This window comes from Trachemys scripta, chromosome 5, assembly GCF_013100865.1.
Source record: "Trachemys scripta elegans isolate TJP31775 chromosome 5, CAS_Tse_1.0, whole genome shotgun sequence".
In the NCBI taxonomy this organism is placed as follows: domain Eukaryota; kingdom Metazoa; phylum Chordata; order Testudines; family Emydidae; genus Trachemys; species Trachemys scripta.
In genome coordinates, this window is record NC_048302.1 from 15,187,059 (window position 1) to 15,210,096 (window position 23,038).

Consider the following 23,038-nt stretch of genomic DNA (forward strand, 5'->3'; position numbering starts at 1 on the left):
AGAGTCACCGGCGCAACACCTCCTGCTGGTCGTCCTGGGAATTAGCTCAACTCCAACTTGGGCACGCCCTTTGCTGGCCAGTGTCTCACCTGCCTCAGGCCCCCATGTGTCTCCTGGACCCCTGTGTCCCCTTACCTTTGGGTTCTGCCCACTGCCGCACCCCCACATGCTGGGTCTCCTCTCCCAGGGGAACCCCCAACCCTCTAAACCCACCTTGCCTCAGTGGCTACTGCCAGTCATCATCTAGCCCCCTCACTGGGGTAACTGCAGTCTGTGAAGGCCACTCATCATTGGCCAGGGAGTCAGACCAGCTGCCTCTGCCTAACCCCAGACTGCATCTCTGCAACCCCAGTATCGGCTTTGGCCTTTAGCAAGGCCTACAGCCTGGGGATTTGCCAGCCTGGAGCTCCCCAGCTCCTCTTGCCTTTCCTCAGCACTGCTCTACTCCTGGTACCCTGAGCTCCCTGGCAGCCAGGTCCTTCTCCCTCCACAGCTAGAGAGAGCCTGAGCCCTTATAACAGGGCCAGATGTGGCCTGATTGGGTCATGGCCCCAGCTGTGGCTGCTTCCCCAGTCAGCCTAACTTTTTTCCACCAGAGTGGGGTAGCTGCCCAACTACAAGGCTTCTAACTTTCATTGATTTGCCTAAGGTCACAAACACACTCTGCAGCAGAAAGGGAGTTAAAGTCAAGTCTCCCAACTCCCAGGCTAGTACCCTAACCACTGGACTGCACTTCCTCTGTAGGATAGTGCACTTTGTGTACATATACATAAAATGAATATTTATGAAGTGAACAATCAGTGCTGAAGTCATGATTTAGCCTTTGAACTCCCCATTTGAAATGCTCAGTGTTAGGAGGTTTAAACTTTCAATATTTTAAAATAAAAATTAGACCAAGTAAGTGAAGTAACATTTTATTGGGCCAACTTCTGTGGGTGGAAGGGATGAGCTTTCAAGCCTCACAGACCTCTTCCTGAAGTCTGTGATTTAGGATGGGGTAGAATTACAGATAAAAGTACAGGCCCAACCATTTGCATGTGAGTCTGTTAGTTATGGGGCAGGTGTATGTAAACGAGCCACGGCTGCTTTCTAACAACGTATATGAGAATATGCACACTAGCCAGACTTTCTGCTGAGCTGGAACATATTGTCTACTTTTAAAAACAACAGTGGGACCGTTAGATACTCTTCTCAGTATCTCAATTTGGTAAAAAAAAATATTCTCTAGGTCCACAGGCTTTCTAAAACCAAAATTGAGTTGCTCCATTTCCAACTGTGACTCTACTGCTATTTAAAAAAAAACAACCATCTGGTATAAGAGGTAAGAAAATCAAGTAAATGAAACCCCAGGGAACGATAACAAAATGAAAAAGGCAACTTGGCCCAATCAAAATAAGAATCAAGGAATACCAACCTAGTTCAAAAAGAACTCTTTCTGCTCTTTTTATATATAAACATCCCAGTAGTTGAAGACTGAATAAGCACCCATCAGGAGACACAGGAAAAAGACTTCTAAACTGGAAACCTGAAAAGATGTGGGGTTTCCTCCCCCCCTCCGAATAAGGATGAAAAAGAAGTATAGACACAGTCTTACACTAAGAGTGGGTTTGCACGAGAGCTGATGGTGTCCTAATAGCAACATGAAGTATTGTCAAACAAGAAATGTATTTATGGAAATAAAGACAAAACCCCCAAATTTGTTGTTAACCTCTCTGAATGTCAGCACCTTGAGTCTCAGGAGGAGCCACCTCCTAAACTTTCCTGTTTTCACAGATCATCGGCCCTGAATGCATCTCTTACTTTCCTGTCTTCTAATGTACATTGTGCCAGCTAAAGGGGTTGGATGGTTACAAGAAAATGAAAATAGAAAGGGAAAAGTTTGCTGACAAGAAAAAAAGGAGAGGAAGGAAAAGGCAGGACTTCTGCCCCCTATAGGGTTCTACTTTCCCAATTCAGCTCCTGCTGAAAAGTATGCCTGTTATTTTCTCTAAGCTGCATTATTTAATTTAAGCACTGTCCACAGAGAAGGGCTTTGCAGCGGGAATGCTAATGGTACTAATGCTTTCCCCTCTCTCATTTCTGTTTGCACAGGAAAAACCTTTCATATGTGTTTGTGATAGAAGAAGAAATAAACAGGGCTATGTTAATTCAAGAACTATAGTTGCAGAGCATTTGCTAGAAGGTTGCTAATAGTATCATCTTATAAACCATTCAACCAAAGTATGGTATAAACCACAGCGGTCCTATAGCACAGCTTGGTTAAATAATTTAGATCACGGTTCATCACTTTCTGTGTTCTGTTCAAGGGAACAATATTAGTTGAGTTGAGAGCAAGGTTGGTCTTGTGTTCAAGGCAGTGAGCTAGAACTGAAGAGGTTGGAGTTCAATTCCTGACTCTGCCCTTGTAATAGAAATAATCATACTTAGAACCCTGCTTACATGAACTATGTTTAAATGTAGTTCTGGACTGACTATGGGCAGGCTCTAAATGCCTAGAAAATTGAAGGAAGAATAAAATAGTCCTGGCAAGATTATGTCTAACGGTGCACAAGGAGGGATGCGCAAGGGGAGAATTGGGGTCAGGCACAACAAGGTTGATCTGGTACTTCTGAAGTCAATGGGCACTGAATCAGACCCAGTGTGAAGAAACATAATCAAACCACATTATCTCCTGACAGACTTTCCTGTAAGTGTTTTAAGTTCTTAACCCTTCCTTTGCAATGCAGGAATCAATAGCTTTGAAGATGTTTTTCTAAAAAAGCAAACAAACAATGCTGTATTCAGCTAAAAAAAAAAATTGCCACTCATTTGACACTTAGCCATGTGCGCACTTGGTAATTCTCTTCAGAGCTGCCTTTCACAATGATAATGCCATGAGATAATGCAGGCTCATAAAAAGTGGCTGCATTGTAAAACACCCTTCAACAAGTATTGTGAGGCATGAAATGAATGGCAGGAGTGGTTCGAAGTGGTGAGTGATAAGCACATTGCATGTTAGGGTTACCTGTGTTATGCTATAATTACACACCTAACTTGCAGGCTAATAATTAAACACAATTTTTGATTTTTAGCTTGTTGACATTGCTTCTCCTCTATTTTTCAAGGGCAATGGCAAACTGCATGATTCCGGGCAGTGGAGTATTTACACACAGGTATACATATTTGTAACCCTGCAGTTTTTTAAGGAACTTACTCCAGCTTTTTGAGGAAATAACCTTTTTGAGGTATTTATTTAAACAAGGTTTTTCAGGTTTAAATAAACCTAGTTGAATAGGAGCAGTGCACGGTGGAGGCTGCAGAATTCCTCACCACAAGCTCTTTTCCCTTCCTTCACCCCTCCCATCCTTGGGAACTTGCTCGCCTACCCCAGCAGGAAGACGGCACAAACATTTCTGTAGCCTTGATGAATTCCAAGCTAGTCACACCCCAAATCTTCAGCCTGTTTGTGTGCGAGGGAGCTTTTTCAAAGTGGAATGTGCTTGATCTTTTCTCTGAAATGATAGTAACACAACGCTAAGAATGTAAAAGTTGCTATGCCAGGGGGGAAAAAAACTACCTTCTCCTGTCTTTAGCAGTGGCTAATATCAAATGACTCTAAAGAGTGTGCACAATACTCATAATGCACGCAAGGCCTTATCTACATGAGAAAATTGGACCATTTTAAGATAACCTAATTTCTAAACCAATTTAATTAAATCAGTGCAAACCCCTGCTTGGGCACCCTTAATTGATTTATGTGACTGGCTGCCTAGGGTTACCATACGTCCGGATTTTCCCGGACATGTCTGGCTTTTTGGGCTTCAAATCCCCGTCCGGGGGGAAATCCCAAAAAGCCGGACACGTCCGGGAAAATCGGGACATGCGGGGCTGGCGGTGCTGGGCCGGGGCCGGGGGCTGGCGGTGCTGGGCCAGGGCTGGGGGCCGGGGGTGCTGGGCCGGGGGTCGGGCCGGCGGTGCTCGGCCGGGGGCTGGCTCGGGGCCAGCACCCCAGGGCCCGAGCCGACCCAGGCTGGAGACGCCGGGGGGGCCAGACTGGGCTGCGCCTCCTCCCCCCACTCTCCCCCCCTTACCTGCTTCAGCTTCCCGCGAATCAAATGTTCGCGGGAAGCAGGGGAGGGGGCGGAGTTGGGGCGGGGACTTTGGGGAAGGGGTGGAGTTGGAGCGGGGGCGGGGCCCCGTGGAGTGTCCTCTTTTTGGACACTCAAAATATGGTAACCCTAGACTGGCTTATTTTGTTTAGCTCAAACCAAGTAAATGAGTAGAGGTACTTGGGTCAACGGTGTTCTACATAAGATGACATGCAGGAATTTGGTGCAGTATTTCTATATGCTCATAGGTCCTTGAATAGTTATTTTACAGTTTTTGCAGCAGCGAGAGCAGCAATATGAGATTGTTATTCGGGTAAAGTCACACAGATTATTAATTTATTTTTAAAAAATGTATGCATTGATTTGAAGTAGGCTTTGCAGTCGGACGGGTTCTATGGGTATGCTAGTCCGCCCAAGGACCCTCTTCTGAGAGTGAATCTCTCCTCTTCTTGGCATGAACACCGAGCCTGAGCCTTAGTAACTTATTGTAACTTTACACTTACGTAACTAGAACTTTTATTGCTCGTGTTATGACACAGTGGCCTTGATAGTCCAGATGGATATTGACTGACAATGACACTCCCTTGCAATAAACATTTTAAGGTGGCAAATTCCCTCAGTACAGCCTTTTCCTACCAGATTTCCTAGTAGCAGTCCTGCTAAAACTTTGCTGCTCAGTGTCTGGAAGCTGCTTCTGTCTTATTAAAGGTGCAGATTAGTATGGGCTGCTCTGTTCCTCCTGGATGCTGATGTCTGTTGGATCCACCACAGGCCTTGTACACTGCAAGACCAGGGCTCTATTTAGCAGTAACATATTGTTTCTGCTGCCTGGAGCTCAGTCCAAAAGCAAATGCAGAATTCTAGAAACAGTGTACTTTCTGCCTGCAGTGAGAACCATTGCAGTCCTAAGCACAAGGCTAAGCTGCAATATGTATCAATAGCAGTAACAAAATCAGACTTTACTTTATACGAAGAATGCATTCTGTAAGATTCATACTAGTAAGTTAACCATGCTTCAGTGTCAGTAAAAGACGTGGCAAACATATCAGTATCTTATCAGCACTCAGCTGACAGTGCGACAAAGACATGGATATTTCGTGCAGAATTGTTATATACACACAGTCAAATAGATTCTACTTGTTTCCCTTATTTGCCAATAGGTATATGGATACCCAAATCTGACTTTCCCGAAGTTCATTGGGATATTTGATTGGCTAAGCTGGGTGGCCTTTACAGATTTGGCTCCAAATGAGTAAGCGTTTGGCACATTCATAGATATAGGAGCAGTGTAATTTTCAGTTTAAAGTCATTGTTTACCTTTTCTCTTGTGTTACTGGAATTAATTAGCTATTATCAAGCACTCCTCAAAGGGGTCTTGGGTTACATTTCTCGTGTTTTGTTTGCCCACGTTGTAATTGTTGATTTTATTTCTTGTGGGTCTTAGTCTCTGGGTAAAGATAAATGTGGGAAGGAAAGGGTGGGGGTCTACTGTAGACCACCAAAGCAGGAGAAGGTGATGCTTGTGCCATTTCTAGAGAAATAACAGAAATATCCAAAACACAAGACCTGGTAGTAATGAGAGGCTTACTACCCTGATATCTGTTGGAAAAGTCATACGGCAAAACACAAAATGTCCAATAAGTTCTTCAAATGTGTTGGGAACAACAACTTGTTTCAGAAGGTGGAGGAAGTAACCAAGAGAGCAGACATTTTTGACTTGATTCTGACTAATAGGGAGGAATTGGTTGTGGCTCTGAAGGTGGAAGGCAACTTGGGTGAAAATTATCATGAAATTTTAGTCTTCCTGGTTCTCAGAAAAGGAAGGAGTGAGAATGCCAGTATAAGGACAGTTGATTTTAACAAACTCCTAGAACTCATGACTAAGGTCCCATGGGAAGAAAATCCTAATGGAAAAAGGAGTTCAGGACAGCTGGCAGTTTCTCAAAGAGACAATATTAAAGGCACTACAGCAAACTATTCTGATGCGAAGACAAGACAGTAAGAATAATAATAGTCTAGTAATAGTAAGAGGCCAGCATGGCTACATTAGGAACTCTTTAATTACTTGAAAATCAAGAAAGCATCCTACAAAAAGAGGGAACATGGATAAATTGCTAAGGATGAATACAAAAGAATAGCACAAGCATGTAAGGACAAAATCAGAAAGGCTAAGGAACACAATGAGTTATACCTAGCTAGGGACATAAAAAGCAGTAAGAAGATGCATTAAGAGGAAGGGGAAGAAAAGTGTAGGTCCACTAGTTAGTAGGGAATGAGAGCTAATAATGGACAACACCAAGAAGGCTGAGGTGTTTAATGTCTATCTTGCTTCAGTTTTCACTAAAAAAAATTAATTATGACCAGATGCCTTACACAATTAATATCAACAACAAGCAGGAAGGAACACAAACCAGAAGAAAGAAAGAACAGGTTAAAGAATGTTCAGACAAGTTAGATGTTTTCAAGTCAGCAGGGCCTGACAAAATTCACCGTAGGGTACATAAGGAATTAGCTAAGCTCAGAACATGAGTGATTTTCTTTGAGAACTCATGGAGGATAGATGAGGTCCCAGAGAACTGGAGAAGGGCAAACATAGTATCTGTCTTTAAAAGAGGGAACAAAAACCTGGGAAATTATAGACCAGTCAGCCTCACTTTGATACCTGGAAAGATATTGAAATGAATTATTAAACAATCAATTTGTAAGCACCTAGAGTATAACGGTGATAAGTAATAGCCAACATGGATTTGTCAGGAACAAGTCTTGCCAAGCAAACCTAATTTCCTCCTTTGACAGGGTTTCTGTAGTAGATAGGGGCAAACTTTTATTTATGTAGACTTTTTATTTTTAGTAAAGCTTTTGACACAGTCCAACATGACATTCTCATAAGCAAACTAGGGAAATGTGATCTAGATGAAATTACTATATGGTGCCTGCACAACTGGTTGAAAAACCATTCTCAAAGAGTAGTTATCAATTATTTGCTATTAAACCGGGAGGACATACCTAGTGGGGACCCTCAGGGGTCAGTCCTGGGTCTGGTACTATTCAATATTTTCATTAATGACTTGGATAATGGAGTGAAGAGGGTGTTTATAAAATTTGTGGTTGACAACAAGCTGGGAGGGATTGCCAGCACTTTGGAGGACAGGATTAGAATTCAAAATTACCTTGAGAAATTGAAGAATTGGTCTGAAATCAACAGGATGAAATTCAATAAAGACAAGTGCAAAGTACGACACTTAGGAAAGAAACATCAAATGCAATGGGGGAATAATAGGCTGGGTGGTAGTACTGCTGAAAAGGATCTGGGAGTTATAGCGGATCACAAATATGAGCCAACAATATAGTGCAGTTGCGCAAAAAAAAAGGCTAATGTCATTCTGGGGTGTATTAACAGGAGTGTCATACATAAGACATGAGAGATATAAATTCCATTCTACTTGGCACTGGTGAGACCTCTGCTGGTGTATTGTGTCCAGTTCTTGATGCCATATTTTTAAGATATAGACAAATTGGACATAGTCCAGAGGCGAGCAACAAAAATGAAAAAAGGTTTAGAATTCTGACCTGTAAGGAAAGATTAAAAAAAACCCTGAATATGTTTAGTCTTGAGAAGAGAAGACTGAGGTGATGGGGAGCTGATAAGTCTCCAAATATGTTAAGGACTGTCATAAAGAGAACAGTGATCAATTGTTCTCTATGTTCACTGAAGGTAGGACAAGAAGTAATGGGCTTAATCCGCAGCAAAGAAGATTTAGCTTAAATATTATGGAAAGTTTTCTAACAATAAGGTACTCGTATAGGTTGCCAAGGGAGTTTGTGGAATCTCCATCATTAGAGGTTTTTATAAACAGGATAGACAAACACCTCTCAAGGATGGTCTATGTATACTTGGTCCTGCTTCAGCATAGGGGGACAAACTAGGTGATCTCTTGAGGTCTCTTCCAGCCCTACATTTTTCTGATTCTATAATAGTGTGGTGGTGTTTGCTGATCTTGTTAAAATTCTGAATAAATGTCATCTTCTTTTTTTTCCAATTGTGTAGATGGGAATATGTTTCTCCTATAGAATAGGCTAGGTTTTCATCACATTGTGACCCACATATTTGAAATTATGGGCAGTCCTAGAAAATGTATGTGAAATTGCTATTTGACCACATCAGAGGTTGGGCCTGTTTGAGATAATTATATTAATGATTCTGGGTGTTTAACTGTCTATTGGATTTATGTTCATAATGGTGGGAAGATAGTGGGGATGTGTGCATTTTGGAGGTACCTTGGTATTCTGCCTCCTACTTTTTTAAATGTTCCATGAGTTGGGTATAGAGGGATCATGATAATTTGTCCTTTTAATCTGCCTGTTTTCCTGCTATTTGATTTCAGACATAGATATGGCTTGCTATATGCTAATGTGTTCTGGTGTAGAGATAATATCATACTTAGAAATAGTTATAAAAAGCTTTGAAGGTTTAATTGTTGGAAAAGTGGTTCAAATGATTTGAAATCTAAAATGTTGATCTACTGTTGATAACTTTGTTTTTCTCGTGGATTCTATAGAAGTGTCTGGGAAGCTAGAAATAATAACTAGACAGGACAAGGACGTTTTGATGCCCCATTTTTTTTCCTCCTGGAGTTTTCATTACACTGTTCTATTTGAAACATTGTGGAATAGGCAGTTGACACACGAGGTCCTTCCTGACATGGTACACTACCTACTTGAGACGGAGAGATATAGTTGCTTTTATTAAAACATTCATATTGATAGTATTTTCAGTGGGAGAAAGTTATAATATTGTCTTGTTTACAGACTTATACTGAACTAGGGGGCACTGTTTGACCTTTGGCAACCCTATCAGAGAAGAGTAGGGGCCGGCAGGGGCTGGGTGCTGGGACGGACGCCGAGCCCTGAGCAGGGGGCGGGGCTTGGCTGATCAAGGGGCCCATAAAAGCGGCCGCCCAGCCAGGCAGCGGTACAGCTGCGAGCAGCGGCAGCAAACAGGGGAGTTTGAGAGGGAGTTTGCAGGGGGAGGTAAGGGGGAGGCAGGAGGGCACGGTGTGGTGTGTGCTCTGAGTCCACAGGTGCTGTGGGCAGGGAGTGCAGCAGGCATGAGCCAAGCAGCAGGAGCAGACAGAATGCAGATGGTGGCATGTGGAAGCTGTGGTATGTATATGGTCTTAGCAGGGGAGCTGGAACACAGGTATGTGTGTATGAAGTGTCGCCTGATAGTGTTACTGGAGGAAAAGATTAAGGGGCTAGAGATGCAGGTAGATACCCTGGTGGAGTTTAGGCGGGGGTTTGAGCAGCTGATGGAGGACAGGCAAGGAGGGGCTGAAGGAGAGTGTCCTGCAGCGCAGGTAGAGGCAGAGGACGGTGAGAGGGGAATGGAAGGGGGAGAACATGGGAGGTGGAAGCATGTGACTGTGAGAAGCAGGCCAAGGAAAAGAAGGGCCAGCGAGGGGGGAATAGAACTCAGGAATAGGTTCGAGTGTTTGGATAGCGAGGTGGAGGGGCACCAGGTGGCGGCTGAAGGTGGGAGAGTGAGGAAGAAGAGAAGAGCAGCTAGTCCGAGAGAGAGAGGGGAGGAGTTGATGGAGACAGCACCAATTCTGGGCCCCGGGAGGAATCAGGAAGGCATAAGGGGGAGCATAACGGAAGATAGGAACAGGCACAGGTCAGGACTAGAGGGACTAGAGACTAGATTACTAGATTGCACTGTTGCCAGGCGACGGCAGGTGTATGTAATTGGAGACTCTTTACTGAGGAGATTGGACAGGCCTGTGACCTGGGCGGTCCCGGAGAACAGAAGGGTGTGCTGTCTACCGGGCGCAAAGATACGCGATGTGGACCTGCGGTTGAAAAGGATCCTAAAAGGAGCAGGTAAGAACCCCTTGATAATCCTTCATGTAGGAACGAATGACACGGCTAGGTTCTCGTTAGAGAGAATCAAGGGAGATTATGCTAGGCTGGGGAAGACGCTCAAGGAGATAGAGGCTCAGATTATCTTTAGTGGGATTCTGCCCGTTCCGAGGGAAGGGCAGCAAAGGGCTGATAGGATTGTGAGAATAAATAGTTGGCTAAGAGAGTGGTGCTATAAGGAGGGCTTTGGGATGTATGGCCACTGGGAGGCTTTCGGGGACAGGCACCTGTTCTCGTGGGATGGGCTTCACCTGAGTAGGGAAGGAAATAGACTTCTGGGAGGGAGGCTGGCTCATCTTATCAAAAGAGCTTTAAACTAGGAAGTTTGGGGAGAAGGTTGGGAGATGCACAGTTAATCTCCACGCCAGATTCCAGTATGGAAAAGGTGAGTAAAATGAGAGGAGACATAGCCGGGGACATGAGATTGGACATAGGAAGGACAGGGGGGACGGACGCAAGGAGGCCCGCAACTTATAGTGCTACGAATGGGAGACAGGCTAAACGACATACATTAGGGTGTTTATACACCAATGCCAGAAGCCTAGGTAATAAAATGGAGGAATTGGAGCTCTTGGTCCAAGAGCTGAAACCAGATATCGTAGGAATAACAGAAACGTGGTGGAATGGCAGTCACGACTGGAACACAGGTATGGAGGGGTATGCGCTGTTTAGGAAAGACAGGAACAAAGGTAAAGGTGGGGGGGTGGCATTGTATGTCAATAGTGAAATAAGCTGTAAAGAAATAATAGTTGATGGATTAGATAACACAGAGTCCGTCTGGGCAATACTCACACTGGGTAATAGGACTACTAGAGCCTCTCCGGGGATAGTGCTCGGAGTGTGCTATAGACCGCCGGGATCGACCCAGGATATGGATAAGGAACTATTTAATGTGTTTAGAGAAGTAATTACTAATAGAAACTGTGTAATTATGGGGGACTTTAACTTCCCAGATATAGATTGGGGCACAAACGCTAGTAGTAATAATAGGGCTCAGATGTTCCTAGATGTGCTTGCTGATCAATTCCTTCATCAAGTGGTAGCTGAACCGACGAGGGGGGAGGCCATTTTAGATTTGATTCTGGTAAGTAGTGAGGACCTCGTTGAGGAAGTGGTAGTGGGGGACAATTTGGGCTCCAGTGATCATGAGCTAATTCGGTTTAAAATACATGGGAGGAGTAACAGAATTAAGTCAAAGACTAGGGTTTATAATTTTAAAAAGGCCAATTTTAACAAATTAAGGGGACTGGTAAGGGAAGTGGATTGGGCAAACGTATTAATGGATCTAAAGGCAGAAGAAGCCTGGGATTACTTCAAGTTAAAGATGCATGAGCTGTCGGAGGCCTGCATTCCAAAAAAGGGAAAAAGATTACAAAGCAGGAGATTTAGACCGAGCTGGATGAGCGACCGACTCAAAGGGGCGATTAGGAAAAAACAGAAAGCGTACAAAGAGTGGAAGAGGGGAGGGATTAGTAAAGAAACTTACCTTAGCGAAGTCAGAGAATGTAGAGATAGAGTGAGAAAGGCCAAAGGCCGTGTAGAGTTGGACCTAGCGAGGGGAATTAAAAGCAATAGTAAGAGGTTTTACAGCCATATAAATAGGAAGAAAGCAAAGAAAGAAGAAGTGGGACCGCTGAAGACTATTGCCGGAGAGGAGATTAAAGACAATCGAGGCATGGCGCAATATCTCAATGAATATTTTGCATCGGTGTTTAATGAGGCCAATGAAGGTATTAGGGATACTAGCACCACTACAGAGGGGCATTCAGGATGGGGGATTACCGTATCCGAGGTAGAAACAAAACTTGAATGCCTTAATGGGGCTAAGTCGGGGGGACCGGACGATTTTCATCCGAGAATATTGAAGGAATTGGCGCGGGAAATAGCAGGCCCATTAGCGATAATATTTAATGAATCTGTAAACTCGGGGGTGGTCCCGTTAGACTGGAGAATAGCTAATGTGGTTCCTATTTTCAAGAAAGGGAAAAAAAGTGATCCGGGTAACTACAGGCCTGTTAGTTTAACATCTGTAGTGTGCAAGGTGTTAGAGAAAATTCTGAAAGAGAAACTAGTTGAGGACCTGGAGGTTAGTGGCAATTGCGATAAATTACAACATGGTTTTACGAAGGGCAGATCGTGCCAAACGAATCTGATCTCCTTCTTTGAGAAAGTAACGGATTTATTAGATAAGGGAAATGCGGTGGACCTAATATACCTGGATTTCAGTAAAGCGTTTGATACTGTACCCCATGAGGAATTATTGGTTAAACTGACAAACATGGGGATCGATATGAAAATCCAGAGGTGGATAAGGAATTGGTTATTGGGGAGAATGCAGCGGGTCGTATTAAAGGGTGAACTGTCGGGTTGGAGGGAGGTTACTAGTGGAGTGCCTCAAGGTTCGGTTTTGGGACCCATTTTATTTAATCTATTTATAACTGACCTCGGAACCGATTGCAGGAGTGGGCTGATAAAGTTTGCGGATGATACGAAGGTGGGAGGCGTTGTAAATTCGGAGGAGGATAGGGATATCCTGCAGGGAGACTTGAACGAGCTTGTGAATTGGAGTATCAGGAATAGGATGAAATTTAATAGTAAAAAGTGTAAGGTGATGCATTTGGGGATGACTAATAAAAATTTTAGTTACAAGATGGGGACGCATTGGTTAGAAGTAACGGAAGAGGAGAAGGACCTAGGGGTCCTAGTAGACCGCAGGATGACTATGAGTCGACAATGCGACGTGGCGGTGAAAAAAGCCAATGCTGTCTTGGGATGCATTAGGCGAGGTATATCTAGTAGGGATAAGGAGGTCCTGCTTCCGTTGTACAAGGCGCTGGTGAGACCTCATTTGGAGTACTGTGTGCAGTTCTGGTCTCCCATGTTTAAAAAAGATGAACTCAAACTGGAACGGGTGCAGAGAAGGGCCACTAGGATGATCAGAGGAATGGAAAACCTGTTGTATGAAAAGAGACTAGAGGAGCTTGGGTTGTTTAGTCTGACAAAGCGAAGGCTGAGGGGGGATATGATTGCTATCTTTAAATATATTAGAGGGATTAATACGAGGGAGGGAGAAGAATTATTCCAGATTAGTACTAATGTGGATACGAGAACGAATGGATATAAACTGGCCGTGGGGAGGTTCAGGCTTGAAATTAGACGCAGGTTTCTGACCGTCAGAGGGGTGAAATATTGGAACGGCCTTCCGAGGGAAACGGTGGGGGCGACGGACCTGTCTGGTTTTAAGATTAAGTTAGATAAATTTATGGAGGGAATGGTTTAATGGTATAACATAGTAGTCAAGGAAAACCAAGAAATGGTAGGTAAATTGTATAATGGCTGACGGGGTCAGGCTGGAGACTCTTGCCTATATGCTCGGAGTCTTACTGATCGCCATATTTGGGGTCGGGAAGGAATTTTCCTCCAGGGCAGATTGGCTGAGCCTCTGGAGGTTTTTCGCCTTCCTCCGCAGCATAGGGCAGGGATCTCTAGCAGGAGGGTTTCTGCCGATTGAAGTCACCTAAAACAGGATTGGGGACTTCAACAGCAGAGTCCAGGGAAGGGGTAGGGACGGTTTTATGGCCTGCAGCATGCAGGGGGTCAGACCAGATGATCATAATGGTCCCTTCTGACCTTAAAGTCTATGAGTCTATGAGTCTAAGACTCCAATGAGCAATCACCAGTTTTAATGTTGAAAAGGGGAACAAATCTCTTTAGTTCCTACATTAGTTGGGTGTGGGAGCATGGACCTAAGAGTCTGTTATGATTCAGACATGTTCTTCTTTCCTATAAGGCCTCATCCAAAGCAAATGTAAGTCAGTGGAAGAAATCCCATTGATTTCATGGGGTTTTGGATCAGGCCCATAAAATTTGTATAACCTGTTTAAAAACAGCAATTGTTTGTTGAAGGTTTTGTCAAAGGTTCAGTGTGGGTTTCTATTTATCTGGTGTCAGGCTCTCGTTCCTAATTATTGTCTAATTTCTGGGGTACCTCTTCAAGACTCAAAAGTCCAATAAGTAATTTTTAGGATTTAGTAGCATTTCTGCACCATTTCTTTCATTTTTTTATGGAGCAAAAAGAGACATTGTTCCTGTTAGAGTTTCAAGATTCAGAATGGGCATAATGCATGATTATGGTCAACCAAGTTCATATGTCCAGCTGCTTCTGCTCCTGATAGCACAGAAGTAGAAAAACCAGTAGAAGTATCAAGAACCTGAATAAAATGTGCTAATGGTGTTCTTCCCTTCACTTTATAAATAACATGTTTCTGTGCCCTACAATCCTAATCCAATGCCTTTCCAGTGACTTCAGTGAGCACCAGATCAGTACCCTGTGTGATAGGTTGCTGACTGAAAGGTCAAGTGTAGAGAAAATTTACACCTACAGGCTAACAAAAGTTGATATGCTTATGTAAGTATGGCATTAGCCACACCTTGCCTAGGTGTAACATATTTGTTTTCATTAATCCTGATTTACTAGGAATCACACAAATGAAAGCATCATAAATCAAGGTTTTCTACTCAGCATATCTTGGCTAATGAAAAATTATTATTTTTTAAATTGGTATGACATGTACAATTATTATGTAAGGAATGTAAGGTGCTCAGAATGGTTTAATAAAAAAAAATAAGCTCTTTGGGGCACTGTCTGTTGTCTTTTTTCTTATAAAAACTCCCTGTGGCTAAAGCAAAAGGGAATAAGGGATATTGTTAAAATGAAAGCCTTACTTAATACTTTATGTTTTGGATACTTTAACTGTTTTCCCTTCTTTTCTGTACCATTAAGAAAAGTTTTAAAATATTTTAATGGTATTTTTGCCATGGGACTAAGCAGGCTGAGGTCTTTGTATTCAAAAACCTGAACCCTGTTTGGTGGTTTAGTGTTCTACAATGACAGGGTCATGTAAACACCTTTGACTCTCTGGGCCCATTTATTCCATAAATTTTAATACAACAGGACTGCTACTTTAATATATATCTGGATAGCACCAAGCAGAATGGGGTTCTGACCACTGATTACTACTGTAATAATAATAATTAATACACATTCTCTTGTTTTTCTAGAACGTTATCAAGTGCAGGAAAAGAACTGAAGGATAATTTTCTGAAGGCATTGGCAGAAAGGGAGGAAGCCAACCGCAGTGGGAAAATGGCTGTGAGTACATTTGAGATCTTATAATAATAAATAGTTTGAAAAATTACATTTAAAGCTACCATCTTTACCTTGTAGCACATATTGCATTTTCCATTAAAACATCTATTAGTGTAATTTATAGCAAAACTATTTTTTTCCTCAAGTAATGCATTTTAAAAGTTCTATTTGGGAGAGGTTCCCTGAGGACTGGAAAGTGACAAATGATACTGTAGGTCTGTTTTTGACAAAATGCATGAAAAGACAAACCAGGAATCTACAGACAGGTACATTTAACGGTATTGGTGGAGCGAATCTTGGAAACCATACAAAAGGATGTAATAGGAGAACACCTAGAGAAGTACATTTTGATTTTGGATATTTGTTAAGGATATAGGCACCAATCTTGTGGCTGCTTAAGCACACACATAACATTACACACATGTGAATGCTGTGGTTCTCTTATTGAGCGGGGCATCACTCTATGATGACATTACACCAATGCTGTGGAATCTACTGCCCACTGGCCTCCAAGAGAATTTAGTGTTGGTTATGACCTATAAAGCCCTATATGACATGGGACCAGCGTACCCGAAGGATTGCCTCTTAACCCGGGCCGTACTGCCACAGTTGTAGTCCGATGAAGTGCCCAAACTGGGTCTCGCTCATAAAAGAGAGAAGGTAACTGGCAGGGCATTTTCTGTAGGGGCTCCAGGACTCTGGAATATGACTCCCCCTTTGGACCAGAAAAATTGAATTTGCTGACCTTCCAGGCGCGCTGCAAAAGACATCTGTTTGATAGGAATTTTGGAGAAGGCTGAGGGTATGCTTCCCATAACACTGAAGAAGTAGAAAGGAGTTTTTGTAGGTGGCTGGCTGGCTGAGTTCCCGTGAAATTATTTCTCTAATACTGCTGGGATTTTATTGTATTATTAATGATGTTAAGATGCCTAGAGCCTTGGATAGGCATCTTTTTATATTTTTAAATCAAAATAAATAAATAGTCTCATTGACTCATGTAAAATGCACAAGTTTGCAGAACTGGGGCTTAACTTAGGTCATGCTTAACTTACCCATTGAAATTCTTTGACAATTCGATTGCCTTTGCAGATCAGGGAAATGATAATATATTTTGATTTTCCAAAAACTCTTGATAAAATTACACATCTGAGATTAATGGTTGAGCTAAAGAGGCATGTAAGACTTGATTAGAATGTTTCCGGGAGGAATGATGAGAAATAATGGAACGAAACTGAGCAAGGGAAATTTATGCTAGATATCACAAAAGATTTCCTAACCGTAATTTAGTTAGACTGTGGGAACTGGTGGAATCCTTTTCACTAGACTTAGATGAGATAGAGCACTCCGGAATACTGTCAGGGGAACAATCCTGTAATGTCAGATGACAGATTGGAAAATTGAATAGGACTTTTCTGTCTCTAAATTCTATTCTAGCCCTATATTTTTTTGCTGGCCCTCATTCTCATATCTTTCCCTTTGTCAAAGAGAAAAAAAAGTTAGAGAAGATACCTATATATTTCCTTTAATCTCCTCTTTTTCTTTTCCTTCACTCTCTCTAGTCTTATCTATAAAAATGCAAACAAATGCACTAATAAAATATTGTTCAGCAGAGAGGTAAGTAGGAATTGACAAAGTTTTGGTAACAGGAGAGACACCCCTCCCCCCCGAATTTGGAAACTTGTCTAGATTCTCTAAACCTTGTGGGTCTTAGTGCAGTTTACAGGCCGTTGGAGATTTTCACCAAAGCAAGGATCCTCAGACTATGGTATATGAGTGTTTACCTCACAACAATTAAGAAGACGGTGTGTAAACAAATAAAGTTTGGGATCCACTGTGCTACAGCAAATCGGACCAAACTGAGTAACAGCAGGACTGGATTTGTCACACTATCAGTTTTTCTCACAATTTGTGTAGGCCTGTTTTCAGAGTTAGTACTGCAAAGTAATGAGTTATCAATAGTCATCATGTAGCAATATCTATTAGACCAGAATACTGATGCATACTATTCTATATGAATCTAGTTGAGGAGAAGAAGATCCTTCATACTTGGCTTGATTCATGTTTGCTAGCTTTGTTATAGAGGAGAGTAAGATCTGCTTGTAATGAGTTCACATTACCTAACTCTTCGTGGCACAACTTGGCTGATGAGACAATAAAGACTACACTGGTTTTGCTGCTGCATATGGACTGAAATTATGCTTTTTCATCCCTCCTATGTGGGACATTGAGAGTTATTTGATTCTGTGCTCACAGTGACACTAGATTCCCTCTCCTTGTGTTAAAACAATTCTGCAAAAATAACATTGGCTTTATGAGAGGTTGCAGTGATTTTGATCTTCTTCCCTGACTCTGGTTGCTTTTGAAGCTGATCAGACAAACGGTAAATATATACAGTATATTCTTTTTTCCCCTCCACCTCTCATAATTAAAGTAAAAGCGTATCTATATTTTTCTCCTATGCAGTTCTGGGATCCATATCTGCTTTTTTTATGGCTAGCTAATTAGCCACTAGAAGTTGCAGAGGAAATGTTGCTGAAAATGTGGTTCTAAAACCTATGTGAGCAAGCTTTCTCCTGAGGCTTCAAACACCTTGTGGTTTCAGCTGGTTGAGAAGTACCATGGGAAAAGTGTTTCTTGTGGTATTTAAGGATTTCCTAGCAGAAAAGGTCCAGGAAAAGGCAACAAAAATGGTTAGCTGTGTGGCTCAATTTACATATGATGAAAGATTGGAAAAAATAGGTTGATTTAGTGTGAAAAAGAAAAGAATTAAGAGATTTATTTGAGGCATTGAATATTATAAGAGGAATTCAGTAGTTAATAATAGTTCCTACCTCTTTTCATCTGTAGTGCTCTTTTCATCAAAGTTCTTTACAAAGGAGGTCAATATCCTCATCCCCATTTTACAGATGGGGAAACTGAGGTACAGAGTGGCATGACTTGCCTGAGATCATCCAGCAGACCAGTGGCCCCCCAAAAAATATCTTTTTGTCCACTGAAAGAAACAGCTACCTTAAAAATGTGCTTCAGAAGTTACAGGATAAGTGCCCATCTTGGAATCTTCTTTTTATAAAAACAGTAATAAAGCGGGAGTTTTACCAGCTCATGTGAAAGTCTTTGTTCAAAATCTAACCTATAATACAAGGAAGAGGGTCGCTAGACAAAATTAATGACAGGCCTAGTAAATTTAAAGCTGGAAATAAATATAGACAGCTCTTGAGAATTAATTACCACTGAAGGGTATAGACTTAAACCATAACTGGGTTTGAAAAGGACTGAATAAATTCCTGACTGAACATAACATTGTAATTATACTTGCTAATAGTGTTGAATCTTATGTGTGTAAGCTGACTCATGTGAGGATGATCAGGGAAGAGTTTTCCCATGTGTATAGCACTGAATAATTGACTCGATAAATTATGGAGATTTTTTTTTTGTCTTTCTCTGAAGTTTTTGGTATTGGCTGTTTCACTTAATAAACAAATGATTTGAACCAGTCTGGCAATTACTATTTGCCATTACTGTGGCTGAATGGGCATAGCTCCATGGATGTCTGTTACACTGATGTCTACAACGCAATGCCAGTTTTCATTGGCAGAAGTATCTGGCCTTATGTTTCTATTAAAACAATTAGTGCAGAGGTGCACAATTCTTCACTGAGCTGCAAAACATTACCAAAATGTTTCCAAACCTGCAGGAAGGTTTGATCCTTATGTTTGATCCAAACCAGTTTGCCGAGAGTTTGGAAAGTCCACTTCCCCAGAGCGAATAGGAAGCTTTCCTGGGAACATGCCATTGCCTTCTATGGAATCTAAACTTTCATCTAAAGAAAACAAATTTGAGCAATTATGATTGTGAAGAAACCTTCCAGACATGACCTGAATGTGAGTGATTTACTGATTCTTCCTAAAGCCAAGTCTTCACTGCAAAAAGATGCGTGTGTTTACACTGAGTTAGCTAACTAGAAATACCTAGCTCTAGTTTTACCATGAGGTGGCTAATTGTAGTGAACCCCAAGTGGGAGTTATAGGGTTGTACCATATACACCCCTTTTTTTTTTTTTTTGCAGTGAAAACATAGCCTAAGTCTGCAGAAAGACAACTCCAGCACTGTTAATTATGGGTAGGTATGAAGGATGGCTGCTCATGTTAGGAAAAAGATGGGATCTGGTAATTGTCCCATATGAGACAACTGATGAGGGAAGGGCTGACCATTTATGTGAGAAGCTGCCACTCCCACCCCTTGGAACAGTGGTTACTGTGGGGACCCCAGTTGCCCTAGCCAAGCAGAGGATTTTGTCAAGGTGGGGGTGGAAAGATTGCATGCCTCCCTCCCACATAATCTTCTGCTGGGGTGACAGGAGCTTTCTTCCTGGACATTGCTCTCTGCTTGGGAGGCTGGTCGCAGTGGGGAGGCTCCCTCTCCCCAAACAAGAGTCCTCTGTTAGGGTGGGAGACATGGGATCCACCACGACTGATCCTCAGACTGTCTGTGGCCTCCTTATTCCTCGTTTTTTGGGAGGCCTAGGCTCTAGTCTAGGAGGAGGGAAACCTTATCCCCCTACTACCCTAGCCAGACTTTTGAGGGCAAAGGGAGTCACAAGAGGGCTCCTGCTACAGCAGAGGACTCTTTGTATTCTGTGTAGGGGGCAACAGTATCAATTGGTTTAATGTGAGAGGGTTCCTGATATTCATTCATTGGGGGAGAGCATTGATTGATTTAGTGTTGGGTGGAGCTTAGCATTAATTCAAAAGCCAGAGGGAGACTGGGGTCTCCTGGCCCAAGCAGAAGGTGGAACTCAACCATCAGGTGACTAGTCAGGAGGAGGTGTAGTTCAGGGAACTGGTGTATTTTGGCCTGGTGAGTAGCCTTAAATTTTAAGTAGATTTTTCAAGCCCTGGATTTGCCCACTCCTTGTGATAACAACACTAAAAGTTCTTTCCAGTATTGCAGGACCCATCCTGCCTCCTCTGTGCTGACTTGGTTTCATTCTCTGCTCATCTGCTCTGTAGACTGTTTATCATATACACTACACACAGAACAGTGGAATGGAGAGAAGAGCAAGAGCATCACAGCAATATGAGATAGGCCTTAAGCACTCCCCCGATATTACCGTTCTGGATAATGAGATGATATGCTTAAATACGTTAGCTAGAATGTGATCCAGCCCCTAAAAAAAGTGTTCCACCAAAATGGAGACATCTGGTCTCAGTTTCAGATACCCCCTGCAATGATATGATTGGTGAACCTCTAAAATGGCCTCTGGTTATATATAGAGAGTCGCTGGAACTGTGAATACTATTCAAGCTATCCAGTGTGTAACTACATATAACAGAGTAAATTAAATATGCTGTTTCGGCCTTAATTCTGTATCGCCTGAATTTTGTTGCTTTAAATCAGATCCATAATGTTTTCTTAATACACTTTTGTTTAAGCATTCCTCAGAAACGTTGGTATAGAACATAAACTTGTTGGCTGTGGTCATATATGTACACAGAAGTACACAGAATACATTATCATTTTTTTTTCTATCAAATTCTTGATTAGCCCCTAATGAAGCTATGTAACTATTGACCTTACACATTCCACCGGTATTATTAATCGGGCTGTATACAGCTGACATTAGACATGGTCTGTTGGGTTATACTGGGTCTGTAAGGCCAAGTAAGCTGTCTGCTGAGCACACCAATGTATCCAGAGAAATGACTGCCCGTTGTGCAAGGCTAAAACTTCTCCCAAATATCAGTTACATGCCAGGATTTCTGGAGCTGCTCAGTGGATGAGAAACTTACATAAATGAGTTCCCTGCCTCGTCTTCTCAGCATATGCTATATGTCTAAGGTCCACTTCTCTTCCTCATGCAGGGGCTGTCCAGGCCATGGGAATTGCTCCAGCTACAGCTAAGCACTGGGGAAGCGCAGTCACTGCATGACCTGGCTCCGATGATAATGAAACACACAGCTGAGTGTCATGAAGCCCAGGTCCTTAGTGGCCTCATGCATTTTGACCAGGAGGTGACGAAGTGGAAACTTTCATATCTCTCTGAGCCAGTGAGCAATTGCCCCAAACCATCCCTTGCAACCAAGCAGGCAGAAGAGAGCAGAACTACTCAAGAGTAATACCTCCCATTCCATCTGGGAGTCTGCAAGTGATGCTCAGTGGTGTTAAAGCATTGTGACATACTTAAACATATCAGAATGGCCATGTAACCATTCTACATTGCTAGAAGGAGATTCCCTACCAAAGAAACTGTGATATGGTGCAGGCTCCTTTACCAGCCCCTCAGTACACAAAGGTTAATTCTAGCTTTACTGTCACTTCCTCAGTGGCAGGGCTTTGAGAAGGGCTGGTAGAAAGCAAAAGTGGGAAAATGCCTGTGGGAAGGGCGGATCCCATAACTAGGTGCTAAGTGAACACCAGCTTGCGGAATCTTTTAGTTATGGTTTCTTTTGCTTTGATTAATGCTATCAACCCTTTGCTACTGCTGAAAATTCCTGCTGATTACTGCTGTTTTATTCTTGCCTGAAACCGTCCATTTTACAGAGATTAATCCATGTGTTGTACCATACCTGAGCCAAACGTCAAACTGAAAGGAGCCAAGGAAATGTGAAGGCTCTGAACAATATCAGATTTGTCCTGATAATCTCCATATCAGAGCTGTCCTGTCATGGTAGCCTCAATACTTTCCCCACAAGAATAACATTCAAAAAGGGCTATAATTGAGGTTGTCATGGTCTAGAGCATGGCCCAGATGTCCACAGCACTCTGTATCAGTGTGGGGCGGTATTGTCAAACTCAAGCAATAGTTGCCCCAGCGCTTCAGTTCTTGATTTTAGGTAATCCTTGTAGGGAAAGGCTCTAACTTGCATTTTCTTGACTGAAGCTTCCCTGCTATTTCCAGAATTGTATCTGCCCAAACCCATCCAGAGAAGATGTTGCATTATTCTGCCCCAGGTGTGGACCTACCCTACTGCAGTGTCAAACTTCATCCCTATCCGAGTTATCAAATGTGCAAAGAATAACAAAAAATGCTTCATAATGTAAAGTATCAGTTTCTTTTTCTCAGGGGAGCAAGTGCAGATTAAACAAGCTCTTTCAGTAGTAGCAGGAAAGAAAATGTGTTTACTGCCACAACAGCCCTGGACTGTGACTTCAAAAACTCTCTGCACTATAGTAGGTTAATCTCAAACTGTATCTTTCTCCCTATGAATTTTAGCTTGCACAGGTTATCTGTATATCAAATTGGTCTATGAGAATGGTGTTTACAAAAATGAAGTGGTCATGACAAAGGTGTTGTATGCATTTCCTCAATTACCAACCCTATTAAAAAATGAGATCCAGAAAAGATTAGAAGGAAAAGTAAGAAGTGATCAGTAGAAAGTGGATTCAAAGAATGATGGAGTGAGTACTAGGTGGCAATTCGTCCCTGTTTTGAATGTACAGCTAAATTGTCTCTTACTTTCATGAATAAGAATTCACTTAAATTCCAGCATTCAGTTATATGCTCAAACTCATTCTGAAGGCAGAAAGTTCTTCATTTCTTCACAGAGCTGTATATTTTCTGTAGCTAGACCTCACCCACATGCTGGTATGCATAACATATTTTTTGTTGAGTCAGGGTGATAAACTGTTCAAAACACACGTCATCTGTTGTATTAGAAAGCCTATAAAAATTGTGTAATACCCACAGACCTATTTTTATGTGTCAAAGTAAGCCCCATAATTACTGTACATATCTTGGGATACTGTGTAAATTGACTTATCTTATCTTTCACTGATATTACAGTGAGGAGGCACCTGGCTAGATAAGTACCTGGATAGATGTGGTAATGGAATATAGTTGTATTTGAACAATTTCTTACTATAATAGGTGACCTTGCGGACT

At 42.2% G+C, this 23,038-nt stretch overlaps 1 protein-coding gene across 1 annotated transcript in view; it reads left to right on the forward strand.

Annotated features, from left to right (window-relative positions):
• The window catches only part of CFAP299 (cilia and flagella associated protein 299), a 399,775-nt gene that overhangs the window by 130,097 nt on the left and 246,640 nt on the right, over positions 1-23,038 (forward strand). Inside the window, exon 3 of the mRNA XM_034772927.1 lies at positions 15,069-15,159. Within this exon, the coding sequence (XP_034628818.1) occupies positions 15,069-15,159 (91 nt within the window). The remainder of the gene's footprint in view (positions 1-15,068; positions 15,160-23,038) is intronic.